We start from the raw sequence: 26,446 nt of genomic DNA on the forward strand, positions 1-26,446 counted from the left end.
ATGACATTCTGGTTTTGACCATATACGCTGCCATAAAAGAATTGGTTGGACACGTATATAGTCTGTAATAAATTCCATTCCAAGCTCGTTATGAGCAGCAAAGTTCGGAGCACTTTGTGGAAGGGCCAGCAGGTATTTAGCAAACCCGTTCTCCACTACTTGGATGGGGTCAATTGGAGCGTGGCCCCAGACTCCTGCGCCATAAGTGGCCACACTATGGCATTTTGCATAGAAAATTTTTAGGAGTTCTTGGGGAGCAGGTTTACCAAGTTTTCTGGAGAAAGAGACCAAGGCCGTTGTTGCTCGCTGGAAAAGAAGTTTTCTGCTGGCCGTGGCCTGCCGCCAGCTTAAAGAATCATCCACCAATATCCCTAAATATGGATAGGCCGACGTTTTTTCCAATCTAGACTTTTCCACGACAATTACTCTTGGTTTCTTGACCTTGGGGCCGATATGCATAGTGAACGTCTTTTTTATATTAATTTTGAGACCAAGGGAGCCCATAAAAGAAGAGTACTTATCAAGCTGCTTTTGTAGTTGATTGAGTGTTCTTGCAAAAATGACTGAGTCATCTGCATAAAGCAGCGTTGGTATAGGGCGATGGGTGATCTGGGGTAAGTCCTGGCTCCCTTCTAGCATGGCCAGCTCGAGACCATTGGTGTAAAGGTTGAACAGGAAGGTAGCCAGTACACATCCCTGTCTTACCCCTTTTTTGATGGAAAAAGATGGGGACAACTCGCCATTGACTCCATATCTGACGGACGCCGTTGCGTCCCCGTAGAGTTCCCGTAAGAAAGCTATAAGAGCTGGTTCAACTTTGAGATTGTTTAAAATAGCCCAGAGTTTGGAGTGCTGGACGCAGTCAAAAGCTGCACTAAGGTCGACATACACTAGGAAGATGTTACCTCCTTTCGCTGCAGCATACTTCCCTATCAGAAGGGTAAGGTTCAGAGCCTGCTCCACAGTTCCAAGACCCTTCTGGAAGCCATATTGCAGGTCGGTCATGATGTTGTTTGACTGGACCCAAGATTGTAGTCGGCCCAGTATCACCCGGCCTGCAACTTTACCTATGGAGTCCAGAAGGGAAATAGGCCTGTAGCAGACAGGATCATTGCGATCACCCTTTTTGAAAATGGGAAGCAGGATTGACTTCGACCTTGACTTTAGGAGCCCTGTAGATGTTGCAGCACAGAGGACCTGGGTAAGGAGGGGTGACCAAAGTTCGAGATTGTATAGAAAAAAGTCTAAGGGCACACCATCAGGCCCTGGGGCCTTGCCCGGTTTATACGCCTTTAGAGCTTTTAGAACCTCACCATGAGTGAAGATTATATTGATCGGGTAGGTAATCTTCCCTGGGTTGTTGCCAGTTCTTTGTTCATCTTCAGAGAGAACTGCTTGAAGGGATCCAAAGATTTTCGAAAAATGGGCGACCCATTCCTCAGCGGTGATGGTCACGTCCAGATGTTGGGCCTTCGATGAATCAGCCAGAAAGGGAGATCTGATACCTTGCCAGAAGAGAGCGCTGTCTTTGTTAAGGCAACTAAGATGTAACTGTGCCCATAGATTGTTCTTGATTTCTTTCCTGCGATCTGCTCTGGCTATATTATAGAGTTTCCGTAGTTTGGAAATTTCCGAAGTATCCCTCAGAGGACTATGAAGGGCGGCCTTTAGATTTGAAAGAGCCTTGCGACAGTTTACGTTGAACCATCTTTCAGAGTTGGATTTTATATTCCTGGATTTTCGGGTAAACTCCTCCCCAATAGCCTTTAGAACTTTCTGGAAACTTGTCACAGTTGTTTTGGGCGAGGCATCCGCAGATAAACAGTCGAGAACCCAGGGACCGGCTCTGTCAAGTACCTGTTCCGTGATTTGAAGTGGATCGACCTTGGCCCATTTAACTGAATAGCCGTTCACCTTGTTCATGGTTAAGGAACTTTGCGTCAGTTGGCTGGTAAGGGTAGAATGGATCTTAACATTTTTTGGGGAGAGTATTACACTAATCGGATAATGATCACTGCTCACATCTGTCCCTGTATAAAAGTTGGTCAATTGGCCCTTCAGGGTCTGTGAGGTCAAGATGTAATCTATTATGGTTGAGGCCCCTCAGCCATGGAACGTTGGAGAAAAATCTATGGGGGGTTCTACTAGGTTGTTTGCGAACTCGAGATCTAGGGCAAAAAGGCACTCATTTAGTTTGTTCCCACAGGTGGAATGTTCAAAATGTGGCAATGGGCAGCCGTGGTCATCCAACAGGCCACAGTTCCCATTATTGTGGTTTGTGCATAATGCAGTATTAAAATCACTGCCCCAAATTGTATATACGGTGGTTGAGTGTAAATCATTTTGAAAGGATTCTAAAAAAGTGGTAACTTCAGCTAACAATTTTATACAGTCTTTTACTTCAGAATTGTTATAGTAATTAATCAAAATAAAGGTGCTGTTTTTGTTAAAATTTATTTGTAGTATTTGGTAACTAGGATCTTCTTTGAGCATACATATAGTTAGGGGGGGCAGAGTATTGGCAACATATACCGCCAAACCACCCTTTGGTCTACCCATGACTCCTTGGATAGCTGGATTATGGAACGTTTTGTAACCTAGTAGGTGTTGTGGGGTTAATGGCCAGGTTTCCTGGAGGCAGACTATCTGATGAATGGAGACTGTGTCCAGCCATGGTTGGAGTGCCAACTTGGCTCGGATGCCTGCAACATTCCAATACACTATTGGAATGCTCAGGTCCTCTGCTGAGATTGCACCTGATATATGTTTATCACTATTTTGAGTCTGGCAGTGGTTTGTGATATTTACTCCAATGGAGGCTTCCGGGGGAACACATGTCGCTTTACTTATATCAATGTGAGAAGAGTCATCCAGACTTCCATCCTCACTAATAGTTGGAGTGGGCAATTTCGATAGTATAGGAGGGTGGTGTTTAGTCGGGCTTAATTTTTGTTCGGGACTGGTAGAGACAACAGGAATCGATGGGGCCTGGGTCTTATGTACTATATTGGCTAACGGTCAATCTACCATATCCAGACAATCGTAACGATTTCTGGTTGGAAAGCCCTGCCACTCCTCCCTATGGAACTGGGATCTTCTAGGAAGCCAGGGCTGCAGATGCCAGTCCTGTGTCTGCCAGTCTCTATTGTTATTTCTTTTGGTGTAGGCCACCTGGTTCCAATGTTCTTCAGGGAGTTGTTGCCAGTTTCCCATGGGAAAATAGTTTTGGGTGTTCTCTCGAGGGTAAAAAAAGGAAAGGCGGTAGGCATCGATGCCCCCCTTTTTTTCCAAGGATGGCCATGAGCAAATGTGATTGACTGTATTAGGGTCAACACAGTTCACTATGATGCAATCACCCTGAATTGATTTTTGTTCTTCCCCTATCCAAGTTACTCTACGTACTGTAGTTCTTCTGCTGGTATGGTGCCTCTGTAATGGTCTATTTAAGCTTAACCATTGTAAGACTTTATTTTTGAGGGACCTGAAAGATTTGTTTGTGCCTTCGGTAAGTTCGGGAACTCCGGTGAGAATAACCGTATAGGGGGATGCCTCAGGTGGAAGATGGGCTGGACGCCTTGAGCGCATTCCCCTTTTTGGTATCTGAGGGTTTAATTTCCAGTGTTTTGGGATGTAGGGATACCTGTTTTTTGTCAACGGATTGGTTCGTTTTATTCCCCGAACCTTGTGCAACCGGGGACTGAACAGTACTTGGTCCAGCCGGAGGCACACCTGCTAGGGAGTTGGTCAGATGGGATGCTGAGAGGGCTGGGTGTTTAGGTGAAATGTTGGATGGGTTGGACGTAGCTGTCATCTTGCTAGCGGGGCCAGGTCGGAATCCTTGTAAAATTTTTACTGGAAGTTTTGGTTTCCCTGTCCCCTGATTTGTCTGCTCTATGCTGGGCTGGGTGGGTGTTTTGGAGGATAGTAGTGCCAGCTGTTTTTCTAGGTTCCTCAAGCTCGATTGCACGGGTTTTAATTGCTCGGTGAGGAGTTCCCTAAAGGTGGATAATAGAAAAGGGGTGGCGTTACAAACTAGACATCGATTGCTGGGAGATCCTAGGGGGATTTACAGTCATATTCTCAGTATTGGTACTGGTTATTATGGGATTAGTAGCAGTTGTTATAATAGTGCTTGGTTGAACAAGTATAGAAAGCTGATCCCCCCGGACTCATGTTGGACTTCAGATCTATTGGAGATACAATGTTGTTTGCCATTTCCCCTTTTTGGAACTGCACCCTCTCTGATCCCACGAAGGTGGTCAACTAGTGATGTTTCCAGAGTTTGGCAAAGCTCCAGATTAGGAGTAGTCTCTAGATCCTCCAAAGAAAAAGAGTCAGATATAGATTGCGTAGCAGAGAGGTCCACTATGCAAGGAAGTGTGTGGATATCTGCTGCGGTGGTGGTTGAAATAGTCAAGATAGGTGGAGTAGGACCTGGCTGGTTTGGAGAGACCACAGTAGCCAAATGGCCCATAGAGGAACGCTTGGCATTTGCGAGATCTAAAGATACTCTGTGTTCCAAAATGGAAATGCTCTGGTCGATGACATCGTTAGTACGTGAAATAAATTGGTCTATCGGCCCGGTCAGGTGATGTACTGTTTGGGCTGGTTTAGCATTTTTCCGGGTTCCTCTGGTCATTTTGGACAGATAGACGGATCACACAAAATGTTTGAGAAAAAGTAATTACTCTAGGTCTGGGAAGGCAAGGGGGGTGGCCCGGTCCGGTCCCGTACGGTCACTAACGGGCAACAACGGGCCCGCCCTTGGCCCGGGCTTTGCCCGGGTGCTCCCGCGCGCTCCCGCGCCGCGGGCAATGACGCTGATTTAAAGCGCCTCCTGGCGCGTGCCTGGCGTGCCCGGCACTATGCCTGATGGGAAAGGTAGTCCCCTCTCAGCGGCCGCCCGGTGGTAGTGGTGGCGGCGGGGGGACTACAGGCAGGGCCAGCGGCAGCTAGGCAGAGTTTGAAGAGTTTAAGGCACTGGGAACACAAAGGTTTACAGCGGAGCTCCTGCTCCAACTCTGTCACGGATTTTGAAGCAGAACACCCGCTCTGCCGGCAATGACGCTGATTTAAAGCGCCTCCTGGCGCGTGCCCGGCGCTATTCCTGATGGGAAAGGTAGTCCCCTCTCAGCGGCCGCCCGGTGGTAGTGGTGGCGGCGGGGGGACTACAGGCAGGGCCAGCGGCAGCTAGGCAGAGTTTGAAGAGTTTAAGGCACTGGGAACACAAAGGTTTACAGCGGAGCTCCTGCTCCAACGCTGTCACGGATTTTGAAGCAGAACCAATAAATTGTATGTGTGCCATTGTTAATATTAGCAATTCAAATCCTGGGGTTATGCCTGGCTAAGCAATTCCACAAGTCTAACAACTCCAGCCCCATGAATGCCAATGATATTCTTCAAGGGCTTGTGGTGAGTCACTACCCTGGGTAAGTGTTTTCTGGTCGTTACACGCGCTGCCCTTACTGTGTATTACTGGACTTAATGGTTCTGCTGCCTCTATAGATTTAGTTCAAGGGCCAGATAAAAAGGCTTGAGAAAGGAAACCTGACCTGTGACAAGAAATTGTTATCTTTTTGCAATGCATTGCAGGAACTACCACCGCTACTCCTGTGACTAGTATTTGCATGATTAGCAGGGTTTTATTCCCTTTTCTCCCAAGACCGCCTTGGGAGACGAGTTATTTGCTGGCTTTATCTTATATCCTAGAATCACCAATTGCCTCCTTGGATGGTCTACCTTTTCAATGATAGCTGTTCCATCCAGTGTGTCAAGTTGTGCTAACTCCAACCTCCTCCTCTTGCACTGACACTTTTCTAAGATTAGTTGCTAGGAGGTGACATGGGCTATAGAGTATTGCCTCTGTGCAACACCCTGCCTGACTGGGAAACCTGTTCCTTCTCCTTTAATTTTCCATCTATGTTTTGTTCTGGGCTTGAAAGGGAGCAAAGGGGCTCCATAATGCATTTAGCATTTGGTCTAGTGGTTGCCTTGATAGAAAGTGTGACTAAGTTCGGGACATGCAATGTTAGCAAGAAAGTGGAGTATAGCTGAAAAATTTGACATGGAGTTTTTATGCTTGTAGAATCAGCAATATGGAGAGTGGCGGTTATCATCTCATCCTTATTTCCTCCCTTCTCTCCCTTGAACCGCCCAGCATGCCTTTTTTCGCTTGGGAAGAAATTAATGATCTGTCCTTGGCATGGAAGCTAATATGATTTCTCTGTTCCCTATAAAGCTACGGAGACTGTGTGCTCCCGCTCCCTTTTGCTCCACTATTAGCTCATCGGTATGTACTTAAGTACAAGCATTGTGTGCTAATTTCTTGCAACTTTTTTTTTTTATTAGAGTTTATTGAGTGCCATAATTGCCACAACAAAGCACTAGTACAGGATATCCACTGGAGCTTTCACCAAAATGCAGAAAATGGATTAAAAATAAGGAAACATGTTTACGAACAACAAAAATTAAATGATTGTAAAATGCACCAGTTACCCTTTCCAGTGTGACAGTCACTAGCTCCACTAACAACTACCAGCAGGCATTTTTAGTCTACCTTACGTTCCTGCCTCTTATCCCCAATGCCTGCCTTCAAGACCTCCAGGGCTTCCAAGCCATTGGACGGGGTGAAAACGGTTGTTGCATCACAAACAGCCACACTTCAAACGTGGGGCTTCAATGCTTCTGTGAAACTTTGGTCCAAACAGCAATCAGCAGGCAATGGGTGTTGGTAGGAGCTGAAGAGAGAAGGCTAAACCAACAGCTATGCCTTCCACCTCCACTCACAACTGAAGCACGCCCATGGTGTGCACATGCCTAGCGTATTCAATGCCTCCTTATCTAAATGCACTGTCATGGTTTGAGCCTATTTAGATGTAGGGACGTAAATCAGACTGGGAGTGGTCCTCTAAATGAATGACAGCCATGTTCACCAGGAATGATGTCACTTCTGTAAAATAATAGCATAGGTCTGTGAAATATGTGTTTTTGATCCCACTGCAATTAAAACAACCAAATATGTTGCATATGTATTTGAAAATAAATATTTTATTTCCATAATAACTTTGATGCAGTTCGACAAATTTGCATGAAACCTTCTGAAATAAAATCGTTTATTTAATCAGGTGTCGGCATAGCAGGTTTCTTGCAGATCTGTCAAGCGTGGGACAAAAAACAAGGGGTGTTGGGGGTTCAATAAAGTAACTTTTCCTATTATAACGCACATTGAAATGGTTTCTATTGAAATCCAAAGAGCCCATCGCTTCCCATTTTTCCTTAAAAGGGGTCAGCCTCAGGCTGGAGCTCAGGGCGGGCGACCAAGGGCTCTGTTAATTTTTGTAGGGAATTTTCTCCTTAGGCAGCTGATATTGGATAAAGCCAAGCCAGAGGCGAGACGTACCTATAACAATGTAATTTTTTTGCAAGACCAGACTTTTGTCACGCCACAGTCGAGCGTAGATGGAGGCTGAGGCAATTGATACCACATATTCAGGCTCTGGGTTCAGAAGCTTATTTGTTATATCGCGCAAAATTGAAAATTGTGACTAAGGGCCAGTTTAAATTTTTCTTCTCTGAGATCAAAGCGAAGGCTTACATGACGGAAGTCTTGGGATATAAAGAGAACAAATAAAATGGATTTATGTTTGATATGCTGGATGGCGGTGGAGAGGAGTGGCGGCTGCTGCTTCCCCGGCGTCCACACATAGGTCATGTGTGACCTATTTGCCTGTAGGGGGGAGGGGGGCGGGGTAGTAAGGGGGGGATCAGGGAGGGGGGAGGGAGGGTGAGGAAGAGGGAAAGAAAATGGCACACATCATACGCAGTAAGACACAGTTTGTGGCAGCTACAGGCTTTGCTACAGCTACAGGCTTTGCACAAATGGAGGAAGAAGGAAGCGATGGGTTTGGTTAAGAGTTGGAAGTGGGAGTTGGTACTAATCTTTGATGTCTTTTAATGGCCTGTCGAATTTTGTCACTGAATGTTTGTGGTCTTAATGATCTCCAGAAAAGGCTACGAGTCTCAGCATTTTGCAAGTCAATGTTTCCAGATTTGATTTGTCTACAGGAAACTCATGTGGAGGGAGGTAAGGGTTTTCTGCTATAACAGGTGGGTTTTAAAGTCTTAGCATATACCAAACAAGCCTCTAAAACACGTGGGGTAGCGATTTTGGGGAGAGGGACGGACTGTACAGTATTCAGAAGTAAAGAAGATATTTGGGGAAGGTGGGTGATTGTAGAAATAGGATTCAGAGGAGCTAGGTTCACACTGGTTTCAGTTTATGGATCAACGTGTGATGAACCGGACATATTTCAATTTTTGGATCATGAAATCTCAACCTGGGTGGAACCAATTGTTTGTTGCGGAGATTTTAATATTAATCGACCGGCTAATATTGAGCTACAATTGAGCCATTCGTATACGGGGAGGAAGAAAAGGGTGCATAGGGCGATAGCAGACATGGCTTCGCATAATGCTCTCTCAGATGTTTGGGCTAATTTGCACCCACAGATAGATGGTGATACCTTTTTTTCTGCTCCTCATAGTATAACAGTAAGGTTGGACTATTTTTTAATATCTAACGTCTTGATTTCTAATACACAGATTAAGAAGCTACCCCGCCTGGTCTCTGATCACAATCCACTGTTATTGTCAGTTAGTTTAAACGGGTTAGTTAGAAAAACATACAAATGGTCATTTGAGCGAGCTCTGTTAAAAGATGAGGGCTATTGTAAGCATATGGAAAAGTGGATTAGTGAGTTTTGGCTTAACAATAAGGGGAGCACTAGTAGTGGTTATATCTGGGATGCCTTTAAAGCAAGTGCAAGGGGAGAGACAATTAGTTTTTCAACATATAGACGGAAAAAAGAAAGAGAAATGATTGATCAACAAGTCAATTCACTTTTGAATGCAGAGGAAGAGTTAAGTAGGTTAATCACGAGGAGGCTCCCATTGGATCAACAATTACTGGAAATTATGGTACTAAAGGCAGAAATAGCGGAAAGAATTACTAACAAGACAGTAGTAAATTATTTAGCAAAGAAGGAACAGGCCTGTGAGTTTAGTGAGCGGGTGGGTCATATCCTGGCCGTTAGGACCAGACAAAAAGTTAATGCCGGGGATATTAAAAATATAGTAGGCGATTCAGGCAACTTGATCTCGGATTCTGCTGGTATAAGGAATGATTTTTGGAAGTATTATTCCGGATTATATGACAGGGAAGTTGAGGTAGATATGGATAAAGTTAGGGATTACCTAGGAAATATCCAACTTAATAAATTTGATCTAGAGGAAAAAACTATATTAGATGCTACCATAACACTAGAAGAATTGACACTAGCCCTATCAGACCTCCCGTCCTCAAAAGCTGCAGGACCCGATCTGCTACCGATCGAATTCTATAAAACTTTTATTTCAGTTCTTAGAGTGGAGTTACTGGATACACTCATTCAAGCTCAGAGAGAAATTTCAATTCCAAAATCATGGGGCGGGACTGAAATCATAGTCATTTTGAAAAAAGGTAAACCCGCCACAGCTCCTGGGTCATATAGACCTATTGCTCTAATGAACGCTGATGTGAAGCTCTATTCTAAAATCCTGGCAACAAGGTTGACAGCCGTCATAGATAAATTAGTTACCCCAGTACAACATGGATTTATCCCGGGGAAGGGGACTACAGAACATGTCAGGACTGTGATCACCTGTTTTGACGCTATGGAGGTTTCTGGAGGCCCTGTCGCAGCTGTATTTTTGGATGCCGAAAAGGCTTTTGACAGGGTCGCTTGGGAGTACTTGTGGGAGCTAATGAGTACCTTTGGTTTTGGTGACAACTTTATAAGAGCAATTCAGGTTCTCTATAGGGATCCAACGGCTAGAATTAAAATTAACCGGGATCTAACTACAGCGGTGCAGATTAAAAGAGGGACAAGGCAAGGGTGCCCAAGCTCTCCCCTTTTATTCGCACTGTATATGGATCCGTATCTACGCTACCTTAATCTTAATCCCAGTATTCCTCCCATGTGCGTAAATGAGGTAGAAGTTAAAGCGCTGGCATATGCAGACGATGTCGCAATAATTACCCCTGATCCTGCATTTGCAATTGGCGAGATAGAACAAGAGGCCTTAAATTTTGGCACCATTTCTGGTTATAAGCTTAATAGAGCCAAAACACAGATTATTAAAAACACATTGGTTCAATGTAATGACCCACGAGTGGTCTCGGCAGCAGTCTATTTAGGGGTTGAAATTTCGCCTAATTTAGGGACAGTGGTTGAACGAAACATCTCCCCCTTATTGAGGAAAGTAAGTTCGGATTTGATGAGGCTAAATAATCTTAGGCTCACGTTAGTGGGCCGCACTAACATTATTAAAATGCTTATACTTCCCAAATTTCTTTATTTTTTTCGTACAATCCCCCTTTTGTTTGAGTCAATTTGGTTTAACAAATTGGAGTCGATCCTTAATAAATTCATCTGGTCATATGGGAAGACAAGACGGGCTTACAAATTTTTGACTTTGCCAAGGGACAGGGGAGGATGGGGGTTCCAGATTTTAGGTTATACTATTGGGCATCGGTATTGCATTATATTCAGGGTTTGATCGGAGCAAGTGAAGGGAACTTGAAAGTTAAAGCTTTCTCAACTATGATTTATTCAATTGTATTGGGCTCTGTAAACGCTTTCTTAAACTGTACTGCTTCATCATATTATAAACGTACACGATTCAAGACAGTTGCTGCAGCTCATAATGTATGGTTAGCTGTTGCAAAAAATTGTGGATTAGGGAGATTTAATAGGTACACCAGATTGTATAGGAACAAGTCCCTACCCGCTTTAATTTTTTCCGACGCCATTATGGCAGACTGGGACAGAAATGGTATTAAAAAAATAGGAGATATGCTGGATTTAGATGGAAATATATCTCAATTTTCAGATTTGGTGGCAAAATTTAATATAGCAAGATGTAGCTTTTTTAAGTATCTGCAGATTAGGAGTTTTTTTATTAAGAAAAGGAGGCGTGGGTGGATTTAATACAAATAATATAATGGAAGCAATAGCGCAAAGCGGGAAGTGCTCCATTCGTTATTTTTATGCCCATTTGGCTGAATTGAAGAAAGACGACATTGACAAATTTGGTAATAAATGGGCTGGAAAATTAGGGATATCGAGTCAGGTTTTTCTGAATTCCTTGGAGCTAGGTTGTTCAGTCTTTCACTCCGCCCCACTCCAATCCCAGCACTTCAAAACGCTGTATCAACTTTATCATACACCAGATCATATAGCACAGTGGGGTGCTACTACAGGGATTAGTTGTTGGCGGTGTAATGCTCCGGCCGCAGATAGTATCCATATTTTTGCGCTATGCCCCAAATTAAGACCCTTATTGAAGGGTATAGAGGAATTTATGGCCCTTACACTAGCTCTGAATGTGATTTTGACACCAGCAGTAATTAGGTTAGGAGTTAGGGGTTGTGAAGGTGACCACGGTGAATTTTTATTTGTAGCGATGGCGGTCTACAGGTTGTTGATTGCTAGAGTCTGGCTGGATCCTTTACCCCCGGTAACACAACAGTGGATTGCCTTATTATTGGGGACGTTTAACCTTGAAAAGGGTATATATGGTAAGAAAGGCAAAAGGGCAAAGAGGCTGGGAATGAAAATTTGGGAACCGGTACATCGGTGGAAGGAAAGGACAAATGCAAGCGTAGTCTGATGTATTAATATAGCTGTACTGATCTATTAATAATTTTTTCCTTCCATTTTTTTTTTTCTTCCTTTTGTGTTGAAGGTTACGTTTAGTATTATATTGTTTTTTCTTGATAGTAACCTTGGTTTATTATATGTATTACCATATGTATTAATTTTATTTGTATTCTGTGATATGTGTGTGCCAAAAAAACAAACTTTCTTTTGTTTTACAAAAAAAATATAAAAAAAAAAAAAAAAAAAGAAATGGTTTCTATCCGCTACAGAAAAAAACGCTGAATGGAATTATATGAAGGTTGAAGTCATTAGAACTGCTTTTGGTGTACAAATTAAGGTTTGCTTGGCTGCCGTGCGAGCAATAAATTGTGGTCCAAACAATAAATAAAGCTAACCATAACTTCTCTTTAACCTTTATTTTTCTCTAAACTTGTGTGTATATATGTGTGTATTTATGTGTGTGTACGTATGTACGTATGTGTGTATGCATATGTGTGTCTATCTATCTATCTTGGGTGTAACATAACGGCCAGAGCTTCCGACTTTGGAGCTTGGGATCCAGGTTAGAGTCCCAGTGCCGGCTGAACATCATTTAATCCTGGCAAATCAGTTATTCTCCCTGTGCCTATGGGACACACCTATGGGACACACCTAGAGACCTTTATGGGTGATTAGCTGCGCTATACAAATCCAAGTATTATCTATCTATCTATCTATCTATCTATCTATCTATCTATCTATCTATCTATCTATCTATCTATCCTGGCAACATATCTTAGTACGGTCCATCACTTTACCGTGCTTACATGCACCCTTCCTGGAATATGTCTTTCAGTCAGTGGTTCATTTTATCTAAATTTTCCCCCGACAATGCCTATCGCTACTTTCCGGTCCCATCTCAGTTAGTGGCCTCAAGCCTCAGACCAGGGCTCGGTAATGTCCTCATCAATTTCAACTTAATTCTATGAAATTTAAACAACTAACAAACCTTCGTGCAAAGGGAGCCGTGGAGCATCCAACTCTGGAGATGCGCTTGTTGCTCTTAGCCATTAAGCATTATACACAATACACTATGCGTCTCCTGGGGGGGTTCTCCTCTTTCTGGTCCCTATCTAAGCGCAGATCTGTTCAGTCTCTCTGGTTCCCTTTTTCGATCTCCTCAATATGGTTGGATAATAATCCAGTTCCAGACTACAAGGTCAAACCTGTAGAAACCATTGTCTGTGTTTATAGTGCATTGCTGTACATATAAACAGTGAGTTCTGGCCCCTTTGCAGAAAACATGATTTCAGCCATTAACCTTAAACAAAAACAAACAAATCGACACCACAAGTTATACACTGCCTCTTGATGGAAGTTAGAAAATACTAAACAGTAAAGTGCACTGTAAGCTTACAAACATGCTTAAACTAGAGTAGATATTACGTTTTTTTCTCTCAAATAATGGTAATGTAATTTGTATCTTGAGAACATGAGCTAGATAGCACATAGCAGATTTTTAGGCAACTATGTAAGTTAACGGAACGTTAGGTTTTTTCAAGGTGGAAATGCTACAAAAAGCAATATATAAATTTTATGAAGCAAAAAAAAGTTAAAACAAAATATGTATGAGAAAAAGACAACGAATATTAAGAAAATGAAAAAGGTTGTCAAGCACCACAAAAGCTACCTGGCCCTGAAGAAAGAATGCACAGACTTCCATTGCCAGAGCTGAAATACTTACTCTTTCTGCACAGAACTGGGACCCACAAGCCTCCTTTCTATTTTGGGAAAAGGAACAGAAAGGAAACCTGAGAAGAACAGCCCAGGGCACGAAGGAGAAGTGTCAGCTGTGGAGATAGGAGGCAAAAGTAAAGTAGACCTAGCACAGGCATCTGAAGAAACAGGCCAGTGAAACCACTAAGCAAAATGCAAGATATGGCAGTAGGAAGGAAAAAGTGGACAGGGGGCACACCCCCTCTAAGGAAAACTAACATTGTGCATTAGTCACCTTATCTTACATCTTGTATAAAATGCCACTGCACATGTACTGTTAGGAGGGTGAAAGGTCCCCAACATGGCTGGGACAGTCTCCACCCTCCTCTCACGTTAACCTTAACAAGCTGTAGTATTTATGATCCTTCATCAGCAAGAATGGAAATTGGGTGCATGCCATGAGGCTTTTGTTTTTAGGTTTCGCCCTGGGCGTTGGCAACTAGTTGCCCCGCCCACGGCGAAACCTCATGATTCTACATATGTACTTTGGTTCAGCCTCTGTCTACCATTGGCTAGCTCCATAAATGGAGGCTAGCCATTGGGAGACAGAGGCTGTCAATCACGCTTTCTGGTGAAAACGCGATTCGGGGGCGTTTCTGGGACTTTTTTTAAGTCCCGCCCCTTTGTCCCGGGCCACGCTGTCATTGGCTGCCGGCCTGGGACACCCCCGTGATGTCATTCCCCGGGCCGTGCTGTGATTGGCTGGCCGGCCCGGGACCTGACTTGTTTCTCCATTGTAACCCGGCCGCACTGACACTAAAATATCACAGGTACTGCGTCTTCGCTATTTCCAACGGGTTTCTGCTCCGTGTCTGTGCGCCTGTGGTCTGTTCACTACAACTGTTTGTTCACTACAGCTGAGTTTTCAATAGACTTGTGCAAAAACGTTACAATAAAAGGTGCGCTCCTTTTATCTTGGTGGCTTGTTTTCAATTCTCAAACATTTAAAATAACATTTTAAGGTCATCTTCAGAGGCCTGCGCTTGATTCGTTTCTCGGGCGTGGGCCGGGCTGGGGTAGAATCGAAATGTTGACCTGGGTTCTTTCTCACTGAGGCCGGGGCGCTATCTGCATCTGGCCGCTATATTTTTTATTTTCGTTTGTTCTTTTCTTTCACTGCACCCAATGCAGCTCCTGCAGGGAAAGCGAGGAGCAGACGTTTTAGCCTGGATGGGGTGGGGGTGGGGGGGGGGGGGGGGAGTCGGGAGGGAGGGAGGGGAGGTGAGGAAGAGGTGAAGAGGTTCAAAGCGTTCAGATATTTGTTGATGGTATTATTTGGGTAAAAAACCTGGTAGCGGCTTCACAGTTACAATATTCTAGTGCCTGGATATACCTATTCTTTTCAGTTATGGTTTTATTTTAGATTTGTTTTTATTTATGCTCAAACCTTTTACTATCTGTACACAAGATATTTTAATTGTTATGAAAAAACGAATCTTGTAATCTCCGTACCTTGGTGACAGAAAATCTAGTCTAATTTTGTCGAATCAAATCTAATTGTATTTTTGTATACAGCTAATCACATGTGTGTAGATGCATTAACGGGCCTGCGCATTTGTACATGTGAGTTTACTCGTGTGTGTTCAGAGACAGACATAGGTGCAGGACGACTGTAATTATGCGGTTCTGCAGACGGCGTTCCCGCCTAGTTATTGATTTGCCATAGTGTATCACCTGATCATCTTTCTGTTGCTTTTTACGGTTTTTGTGTATTAAACTTGTACTAATGAAGTGAAACATCTGTCCGGGTAGTTGCGACATGTGTATAACTGGTAAACTAATAATCGCCATACTATCACAAAATGTGGCATAACACGCCGCATAATTTTCCTTTCCTTACTGTCTCATAATTTTGCCCTCTCCGCTGGATACCTCCAGCAGCCCTTCATATATGTATGTTGAGTATGTGTGTTTGCGCATGTCTATGTGTATGCGTTTATGTTTATTTGTGGGTGTCTGAATACATAGATCATGTATGCATGCATGTTAATGCGTGTGTCTGTGAGTATGCGCGTTCGTTTGTTTATATGTGTGTTTTTATCTGCGTGTGTGTGTCAGTGAATCTATCTGTAACTATGTGCGTGTTTATCAAAGTGTTGCCTAGGGGGAAAACACCATCCTAACACGCAGGTAAATATCTTAAAATACGCTATCATTTATGTAAATTGATAGCTTTATCAAATAAACATTTGCGCCCCGTGAGCCAGCCTTCCTCCTAAACAGCTGCTGTGAAGGGAACAAAACCCCTTGTTTTTATAAGATGTCTACGGGGATGTAGTTGAACGCGGAAAACATGCAAATAAAATCCCTTTTATCCGGATCATAAAACGCGACTTTTTCTTCGTTTGACGCCCTTCTCCCCCAGTCAGATGCGGGGAATGAAACGCACTTTTGCAGCCCGGGGCGGCGCGAGCTGGCTCTAATTACAGGGTGGGGGGCTGTGGGAAGTCACCCCGGGATGGCTTGATCAAATTAACGCCGATGACGGATTTATTAGCGCTGCTGCGCCGCGCGGGGTCTGTTCCCACCGGGGAAGGGTTGGGTGGGGGCAGGTAGAGCAGCCCGCAGGGCAGCGGCAAGTGGATTCATTCATACACTCAGGGCCCTTCACAGCGCCGAGTGCGCAGAAAGCGCCGAGTGCACAGAAAGCGCCGAGTGCACAGAAAGCGCCTCACACACCTGAGAGCACGATCGACTGGCTGGATAATAATAACTCATGGGTAAGTTTAGTTTCTGATGGGTGCTGTATCAATAGTCTACATTATTGTTATGAATCTGATTATTATGATTATTTTTATTGTATTTTTTGCAAACAGTTAATGCCTGTCGCAGAACAGCACGCAGAGCACCCGGCTCTCTTAAAGCACACAGACTCCGCATGAGTCACGGAGTTAGACCAGATGACTTTCATACTTGTGCACAGGTGGCTTTCACAGTTGTGCCCAGGTGACTTTCATACTTGTGCACAGGTGACTTTCATACTTGTGCACAGGTGATTTCACACTTGTGCACGGGTAACTTTCATACGTGTGCACTTTGTGTGAGTTGCTGAGTTCAACCAATCAACATCACTTTATTCGCATTTTTGGGAATCCATAAACGTACAGACATTAAAAATAACACAGCGCAAAATTGACAACAAAGTAGAAATGTTGGCAAATTGATTGAATGTTAAAAAACCGAGGCACCAAACCTATAAACACATTAAAATCCCAAGGTGTACGTTAGACAGGGTATTAAAATCCCTCTACCAAAATATTATCAAACATTAAAAGTACATGAGAAAGTTATTAAAACAGCACGGAGGCGCAGAGTTAAACCAGGTGACTTTCATACTTGTGCACAGGTGACTTTCCTACTTGTGCACATTGTGCGAGTCGCAGAATTAAACCACAAAGACTTTCATACTTGTGCCCATTGTGCGAGTTGCAGCGTTAAACCATGGTGACTCTTTTATACTTGTAAACATTGTGAGACTCGCAGAATTAAACCCTGATGACTTTTTTTTTATACTTGTGCACATTGCGCGAGTCGCAGAATTAAACCCTGATGACTTTTTTTTTATACTTGTGCACATTGTGCGAGTCGAAGAATTAAACCATGGTGACTTTATACTTGTGCACATTGTGCGGGTCGAAGAATTAAACCATGGTGACTTTTTTTATACTTGTGCACATTGTGCGAGTCTCAGCGTTAAACCATGGTGACTCTTTTATACTTGTGCACTTGCCACATTGTGCGAGTCGCAGAATTAAACCACGTTGACTTGTTATGCTTATACACATTGTGCGAGTCGCAGCATTAAAGCAGTTGACTTTCATACTTGTGCACACTCAGCGCAGGTCCAGACACATGGGGTGTGCACAGAAAGAGATGCGAGGGCGCCCTGCACAGCGCTGTCCTGGGTAAAGCGCTTTTTACCTGCCCTTCAAGCAGTTTGGACTCGTTGGTTACAAATAAAATAAAATAAAATATACAAGAGAATTGTTTCACCCGGAAGTCATGTGAGGTGGAGTAATTAATGGCATTTGCGAACATTCGTCCGACAAAAGTGGCAGGCGGTTTTAATAATTTCCAAGAGGTTTCTTGGCGCTATGTAAAAAAACACAAACAACAACTTTTGAAAAGGCGAAACCGTTGCATTGTAAATGCTTGCTTAGCATGGAGTGAGACCCAGAGCAGAGTGTGCCCTCTTTTTATGAGTGAGACTACCATCACCATACCAGGCTGTAAAGGACTGACAGTGGAGGCAGCAACAACTTTATATAAAAGCACTAAAAACTGGTTGTATTGGAAAATACAGGAATACTTTATAATAATCATGCACAATGGCACATAACGGAACAGGATGTAGAAAGGGAGACACTCATACTAACAATTCACACAGAAACCCAAAAAAGTGTTAGCACACATTCATATCTGTATTTTGAAAACATACGTAAAACGTGTTCTGTGTCCCAAGTGAAAAATAGAACGATGAGTGACAAAATATGGTATATAATGAGGTTTCTTAGTACATAGAAACGACCAATATAAATTAAACAATGTGTGTCTGAGCGTCTCTCTTCCAACATACCTTTCCATTATCTGCCACAGTGCATTATTATTATCAAGTATTCCTGTATTTTCCACTATAACCATTTTTTTCTGGATATGTTACATGCCTTGGTTCTGCGTGAGTAGGGTCGTCTTTGTTTCTTAAACACAACAATAACTGTTTAGTCTGCAGGGCAGGCATGTATGTAATGTCTGCCTGTGGAAGAAGCGCGGAGTGCAGGTGGTGTCTGTGACCATAATCAACTTATTTTCATCTTGAGTGATACAAAATAAAAATGGTACTTTAGTTAGATGGGAAGAGTCTGGACAGCAGGATTCTGAACAATGTTTAGGGAAGGAGACAGTAGGGCTGTTTGAAGCTAGGGTCTCCCTGCCTTTTCCTGCTCCATCATTCCCTGGAAGAACTATCCACTCCCACACCTAAGAGGCTAAAAGGTAATTGTGTGCTCACACTTTGCACAAACACTATAGCTGGACGAGTCTTCTTCGAAATAGCAGAAGTGCAGAACTCCTATGTTAGAACCGGGATCCCTAGTGGGCTAAGGTAGGTGTCTTAGGGTAAGTAGGGACCCTCGTTTCCACGTCACAGGGAAAGGAAGGACACCTTCTCAGAAAATCTCTGCTCACCCCCCTTGGTAGCTTGGCACGAGAAACCATGCTTATCTTCAAGGCAAATGTGTAAAGTATTTGTAACCACTCTCCCAGTGACCAATGGTGACACCATAAAAGGACTCCACAAGAGTTTCATTTAAAAACAAGTATAAGTTTATATAAAAAGATATATGATGAAACCACACAATCAAAATCCAACATATGCATATTTGTAATCTACCTCCTGGCCAGTTATTAGGTCAGCCAGCTCTTGTAAGTTCTGGCGGTATTAATGAGCACTTCTAGATGATCCTATGTAGTCCTAATGCAAGGCTATGCAGTTCGTAATGCTAGAATCAGGCACTTTACAATGTAAGAATAATGCAATTTGTGATACAAACCAAAGCAAAGCCTAATAGAACCATCCAGCAGTTTGTTATGCAGAAATAATGCAATGCATAATGCAACAATCAGGTAGTTTGGTCTGCAAACTAATGCAACGCCTAATACAACAATCAGGCAGTTCGTAATGCAGAATTAATGCAATGCACAATGCAACAATCAGGTAGTTCGTTCTGCAAACAAATGCAATGTGAAATACACTCCGGCACCGATCAGGGTGCTTCAGACGATCTCTCTGCCCCTCTGACTGACTCGCGGTCAGTTTCCATTACTATATGCCCCCAACACAGATCTGGTATAAACCAAAGTGCAGCTCCCCGCTCCGGCCCCAGTAATGGCACTCCTTGGCATGTACGGGCCGCGACACGAGCTGGGACAGAGGCTCACACTGCCAGAAGGCCGAGAGCGTCTCTCTCCGAGGTGGCACCCCGCCCCAGGCACCGGCACACGTTACCTGGGGGGTGCGACCTCGCTCTCCTCTCCGCCTCTTGCGACTTGGGCCTCCGATGCGGCTTGGTTGATTCTGAGATGATAACGAAGATCTCAGGCTTCAACAGGGCACACGCACACAGTGTCGCTGAGACTCCCTTGAGCCTCGGGTGAGCACGGTCACAGGGCAATCCTCACAAAGGTCTCAGGCTGAACGAAGCACACACACACAGAATCGCTGAGACTCCCTTGAGCTCCTGGCACCCCCGATCATGGGGAAATTCTTCGAAGGGTCTCAGGCTGCAAAAAGCACACTCACACAGCATCGCTGAGACTCACTTGGAAGCTAGGTGCACACGATTACAGGACAATCCTCATGAAGGATTCAGGCTGCAAAAAGCACAAGCATACAGCGACGCTGAGACTCGATTGGACTCCAGGTGCCCACAATCACATGTCACGTCTTACGAAGGTCTCAGACTGCAAAAAGCACATGCACACAGCTTTGCTGAGACACTTCTGGAAACTTTTGTGTTCCTGAGTTTCCACAACAGGGAACCAGCTCACCTCGGGCCCTTGGGGTTAAGTTACTTCAGGACACAGCACAGCAAAGTCCTTTCAAGCAGGGGGACACAGCACACAGCAAAGGTCCTGTAGCCTCTTCCCTGGTTATAACAACAAACTGCAGGCCAGCCCCAGAACACATAGCAAGGGTCAGTCCTTTCCTTCAGTCTATTCAGCTGTTCCTTCCTTGGCAGAGGTTCCTCTTGACCACGAAGTAGTTTCAGTCCCGTTCAGTCTTGAACAGTCCATCCAATTCCAAAGTCCAGCGGTTTCAGCTCTCATAGTTATACCCCTAATTGTCTTTGAAGTATTTGTGTTCAGGAGGGCACTGACCCCTGTTCAAACCAGTTTTGGATACCTCCCTGCCAGTGTCACCTACTTCCTTTGATTAGTGGGGGTGTGGATTCTCAATCATTCAGCAGGGAATGGAGCCATTGCTTTATGGCTGCAGCCCAGGCCGCTTCACCTCTAAGGGCTACTCCTACCTCCTGCACTCCAGATGCAGGTCAGCTCCTCACCCCCTCCCCTGGGTCAAGACATTCTCCAGAGCCTATCACTTTCAAATCCAGACATTCAATCCACAACCAGGAAGAGAGACACAGAAATGTTAGAGCACAAAAACCCAGCCACTTCTAAAAGAGTGGTTTCTAAACACACAATGCAAAACCACCTTCATAAAAAGATGTGTTATTACATTGTGAGTTCAGGTATACTAAACTTCACCTCTCCATCTTAAGCCTTTGGGAAGATAGGCTGGAAACACATTACACAGCCTTCCCCATTCTGTTGTATGGGCAAGATGGCCTTTCAACAGTGAAAAACGAAATGGGAATTATTTCACTGTCTGGACATGGTACACACCTCAGCACATGTCCTACCTTTCACATACACTGCACCTTGGTCAGGGGGTACCTTGCACCTACCGAGGGGTATCTGATGTGCATGGAAAGGGAAGAGTAAGGCCTGGGAAATGGGTGCACTTGTCAGGACAGTTTAACAAACTGTGCGCAGGCACTGCAGTGGCAGGCCTGAGTCTCTCTCTTTAAGGCTACTGGTGTGGGAGGCACAATTAGTGCTGCAGGACCACTAGTAGCATTTGCATTACTAGCCCTGGCACACATAGTGCACTTTACTAGGGACTTTACTAGTAAGGCAAACCTACCAATCATGGGCAACCAATTACCATTATACTTTACACAGGGAGTACTTGCACTTTGACACTGATCAGCAGTGGCAAAGTGCCCAAAGCATCTAAGTTGGCAACACTATGTCAGACAAAAGGTCTAGGGGAAAGCAAAATGTTTAGGGACCTTTAGTCCAAAAGGGCCAAGTCCAACATGCCCAAAACCAGTCATGGACTAGGGGATACATAAAGTCTGTCAGTGGCTTGGGTATAATGATTGGTCAGATACTTCCTGTTAGTGACACAAGATTTCCGAGCCAGAACCCTGCAGTCTACAGAAGACCAGGAGAATCCATATAGTACTAGGGTTGGGGTAAGGCTCACAACTCACCTGGACCAGGTTTAGGATGAGTAACGTGGGAAATTGATCAATCTACTAGGAGGGGTGGCTAGGACCCTGCTTCAAGGTAAAGAGCTGGTCAACTGCTGAGGATGGCGCTCAAAATGCCCTTGAATGAGGAAGATACGATTAAGAAGGTGTAGGTGGAATAAATAGATGCCGCCATATTCTGGAGATCATCACTGCTGAGCTGAGGGTGAGGTCTGGGGCCCTGATAGCATTTTCAGCACAGGCAGTGACATCTACCTCGTGAATCAGGGGCAGTCAGGTAACTCACAGGGGCGAGTTCCTTGGCCAAGCATCTAGTAGCTATTACCAGACATGTGCTAAGTTAACTCACAATCCACAGTTGAGCAGTGACCAAGAACTAACAAGCATCATGCAGAGACTGCACCAGCATGAGTACACCACAATTGCAACCAAGGGTTAGCACTTAGCTAACTTGGTAGGATGTGGTGACTAGGCCGGAGGAAGAAACCCTAGCAGCAAGACTGCCAGGATACCAAGCACTGCAACCCCACTGTAACCTCTTTGGTGCTGGATCAACTTACAGACCCTTAGAATGCATTGCACATATGTCAGTTGAGCTAACACAGAGACAGAGTTATCTATGCTTGGTGGGCATGCAATGATGTAACCTAACATATTTTTGACATTTCTCCATATAAACGATTGTTGTCAGACGCCAGCTTCAACAAATGCAGCATACATATGAAACATAGAATGTGTCTTAAACACTGTGTTTACCCAAAGGATAAACAACTGGGAGTAGTTTAACTTATGCTGCTAATTAACCAGATCTTTATATAATACATACGTAATACTTACTTTTTTACTGTACTGCCGGAAATACCAAGATCTGGAAAATATAAAAGTTAAAATGAAGTGAATATTGTTTAAGCAACAGTAAAAACAATATACGGAGGTGTCCTAAACATGGACGTTCATGAAAAAAGATGTGGTGCATATGTACAACACTATATCTTCTCCAAGAATTCATCTTCTGGTAGTAACAACAGCAGATGTCCGATTACTATTGTAACCTAACACCGATTTCACAGTAACCACAGAATTTTTTGCTTTCAATAATTACTAGGTTGAGGTCATCTAGGCTCTTGTGTAGCCAAACTAAAGCTTTGGCCCTCTGTGTATCTTGTCCAGCATTAAGCTGAAGAACTCTTAGAATCAGCAAAAATAAATTTGATCCAATCAGAAATAAATTATAGGCAATTTGAGAAAGTTTTAGCCTACGTATGCTTTTGTGCCCACTTCCATGAGCAAATCTACAGCATCCCAGGCTTTTCATACAGTAGTTTACTGAGAAGGCCTGATTGTTTCTTCATGCATGGTGGGGTGCAATGTAGTTCTCTGACTGAGATCATCTTTGGCAGAATGACCACATAATCCAAGCATTGCACCTTCATACTGAGCAAAGATATGCAGCTTCCTGAACAACTTTGGAGAGCAATTAGAAGAGAGATCATTTAGCATCAAATAATAATCGTGGATAATCGTCCTTATGCAGATACTGAAAAGATTCCATTTAAGAAATCGTAAATTGCGGCAAAACGATTCACAATTTGCAATTCCTTAAACGGAATGTACAAAATAGGAATTTTTATAAGTAGTTACAATTTGCACACCGACTTCCAATGAATCCATTGCTGTTCTGAGAACTGATTTAAGTATTATTAGATTGGTTCTCCAAATACTGATTCATAGTGGGTCAGCAGACCACCATGTTTGTGATTGCTTTTACATAAATATATATAGATTTTCTTGTTCACAAAATATTTCGCAAGCATAGCCCAAGCACTGTGCAGGCAAAATAAACAGTAGTAGAGAAGGGCAGTGTCAGATTGACAGCACAACTATTCGTGAGGGGCATCAAATCAGGGGCAAAAGCAACTCAACAGGTTGGATGGATTGGGAAGCGCCTCAAGCGCAAAACTCACAAGTTTCCATGGTCTAACAAAATAAAAAAAGAAATAAATACATTTAAACAAAAAAGATTAATGGAATAAATAGTTCTTAAATAATTTGCCACCTGATACTAGCTAAGCAGCGTTTAACGGAAGATCACGATCCACAAATGTGGGACATTTTCTTGGGCTGTTGGGTTCTTTTCGGACCCTAGCGTAAGAGCATATCCCTTCCTCAGATTCCTACCAGGTGAAACTAATGAGTGAGATGGCTTTTTACCCAGATCATATATTATCGGCTATTTGCCTTACTATCCATCACTTCCAGTGCAGGCCCAAATTCTCTATTGGCAGTGTTAAATATGAAACGAGACTCCATAAAATACTATTCAAAACAATGTATTAAAAACAGTATACCTTGTTTATCTGTTTTCCAATATCATTTAAAACAAAATCGCGTGCTGCAAGAATTTTTTTCAGGTTTTTCATTTCAGGAGTATAACCATACTCCGCATGACATCCTAATTAGCTCTCTTTAATCGTAGACATGTTCTGATTTACTATTTCCATACAGAAGACTGGCAATTACGATTTTCATTTCACACACTCATTGTATAAATCTAGGCAAGTTACAAATTGTTTCATGTTTTCAGTAATCAAACCACTTTTCAGTTACATGGTGGCAGTGCACCATCATTCCCAGGAGTACATTCACCTAGAATTTTATGAGTGGCTTTTTATACCTATTATCTGAAATAAACAATTAGTTATAGATTCCTTACCTTAGAATTACCTCCAGGCGTCAGACTGGATCCGGAAAGTTTTTTGTCAGCAGTACCTCTGCGCGTCGGAAGGTGGCGTTGGTCGACTCCGCGTTAGTTGTTGCCATCAAGGTCGCTGGGATGACGTTGTGGTAGCCACATAGACGCCTCCCTCGCGCGCCGACGTCAGTTCTTTCTTTTTCCGCGCCAGCAAGCACAGATCCGGAGAGAGCAGTACCTCCAGTCACTTTTTGACTGACTGTTTTTTAGACTTTTGTCGACTTCGTTTTTTTTAGTCCATCGACTCCTGGTGCACGAGGGATGCCCCGCTTCAAGGCTTGCTGTTCGTGTAACCGACTGATGTTGGTGACAGATCCGAACCACGTGTGCCTCTACTGCCTGGAGTGCGACCACGACCCCAAGTCGTGCTCCGCCTGCCGGACCATGGCCCCGAAGTCTTTGCGGGAGCGGTCCCAAAAGCTACTCGAGGCCCGGCAGTCGGCTCCGCGTTGCTCGAGGTCCCGGTCGTGTAGGAGGTTGAGGGACCGGTCACGGAGCCGACAACATTCTTCATTTAAGTCTTTGCACTAGACTTCTACCCGTCCATTGGCCAACACAACGAGTGATGCAGGTGGTGTCCATCCTGCAGGACCGCATGCAGAGCCCAAATGGACGGCTCAGGGTTTGCCCCCCTTCCTGGGACTGGGAGCGACCCCTGGCCAGCATCGTCAGTTTTACAAAGCAATGCACGCCATCTTTGGGCAGACCGACTCGGCCGGCACGCCTTCGGGCCCTGCGGACTTGGCTGGGGGCCCTGGTGGCTTCGGCCTCACCGCCACAGGGTCCCTGTGGATCCAGGCCAGGATCCGGATCGGCGCCGGTCGACCTCGTTACGATTCCACCGGCACCAAGTTTGCAACCGGCGTCGGCTGTGTCCCCAGCCAACATCAACCTCAGCCTCCACCTCGAGGTAGACACGGAGTCGGACCTGCGTCGTCCGGTGCCGATGGGTACCCCTGTTCTATCCTGGCTCTTTAGCACCAGATTGCCAGACAAAGGAGGGTGATGAGGACTGGGAGGGGCTGGGGACCCTTTAACTGACCAGTTGGTTTATTAGCAGGACTTGAGAGAGTAACTGGGGGAAGCCAGTGGTCTGCATACCTCACCAGACCTTGGCATGCGTCATATGCAGTGATGTTGCTAAGGGGGGCTGAGGCTCTCCACCTCGAGCTACCTACGGTGGCAGTCAGGACTAACCTCCTGACAGAGGTTCTTCAACCGGCAGCAAGCTCTTTGGAACCCCTGCTGCAGTTTAATAAAGCTTTAAATAGACATCCTTTTGGGCACCTGGTCCAGGCCCAACACATGGGCTCCTGTGGTCAGGATGATGATGCCACCACCCAGCCCCAAGTGACCCAACTTTCCTCTCCCAACAGCCCACCCCTGAGAGCTTGGTTGTCCAAGCCACCACCTCCAAAGGCACATTCTCCAATGCACCAACCGATAGGGAATCCAAAAAGCTGGACCAACTTGGGAAGAAAATGTTTTCTTCCTCCGGCTTGGGACGGCAGCCGGTAAATACTGCATGTCTGTTGGACCGCTACACCCACTCTGTGTGGGATATGGTAGTGCAGGTGCTGCCCCAGTGCCCGGAGGAGGCCCATGCCGTGCTCTCCCATGCAGGCGCCGAGGGGAGAGACACAGCAAAGTTTACCATCCGCTGTGGGCTGGATACCTCCGACTCACAAGGCAGGACAATTCCCACGTCAGTAGCCCTTCAACACTATGCCCGGTTTCGATAGACTGTTTTTTCCGGGGATGTCCAATCCACTCTCATGGACATGCCCTTTGATGGCTGTCGCCTTTTTGGCAACAAGGCAGATAACGAGCTGGCGCGCTTTAAGGACTCCTGAGCTACAGCCAGGTCTTTGGTCCTCTCCACCACCCGCCCTGCACAGTCTGCCGTTCGCCCCGTTCATGGCTACGGTAGGGGTGCCCCACCACGTCCCGCCCAGAGCCACAGACCGGCGCAAGCTGTTCAGCCTCTGTGTGGCCGGGGACGTGGGAACCAGAGCCGTGGTTCTGGGGGCCAGCAGGCGGGTCAGCCCACCACAGCCCCCTCTGCAGCAGCTTCCAAACCCTCCTAGTCTGACCTTTCAGGACCACCAAATGTCAGTGGGCGGCAGGATTCGCCATCACCTCCCCTACTGGCGCACCATCACGTCGGACAGATGGGTTTTGCA

General features: G+C 44.8%; 1 protein-coding gene across 10 annotated transcripts in view; it reads right to left on the bottom strand.

Annotated features, from left to right (window-relative positions):
- The window catches only part of SNAP91 (synaptosome associated protein 91), a 797,825-nt gene that overhangs the window by 58,764 nt on the left and 712,615 nt on the right, over window positions 1-26,446 (bottom strand). For all 10 annotated transcript variants that reach the window (XM_078648151.1, XM_078648145.1, XM_078648146.1 and 7 more), the window contains one exon: window positions 22,349-22,379. In XM_078648151.1, coding sequence (XP_078504277.1) covers window positions 22,349-22,379 — 31 coding nt within the window. The remainder of the gene's footprint in view (window positions 1-22,348; window positions 22,380-26,446) is intronic.

This window comes from Lissotriton helveticus, chromosome 6, assembly GCF_964261635.1.
Source record: "Lissotriton helveticus chromosome 6, aLisHel1.1, whole genome shotgun sequence".
Lineage (NCBI taxonomy): Eukaryota > Metazoa > Chordata > Amphibia > Caudata > Salamandridae > Lissotriton > Lissotriton helveticus.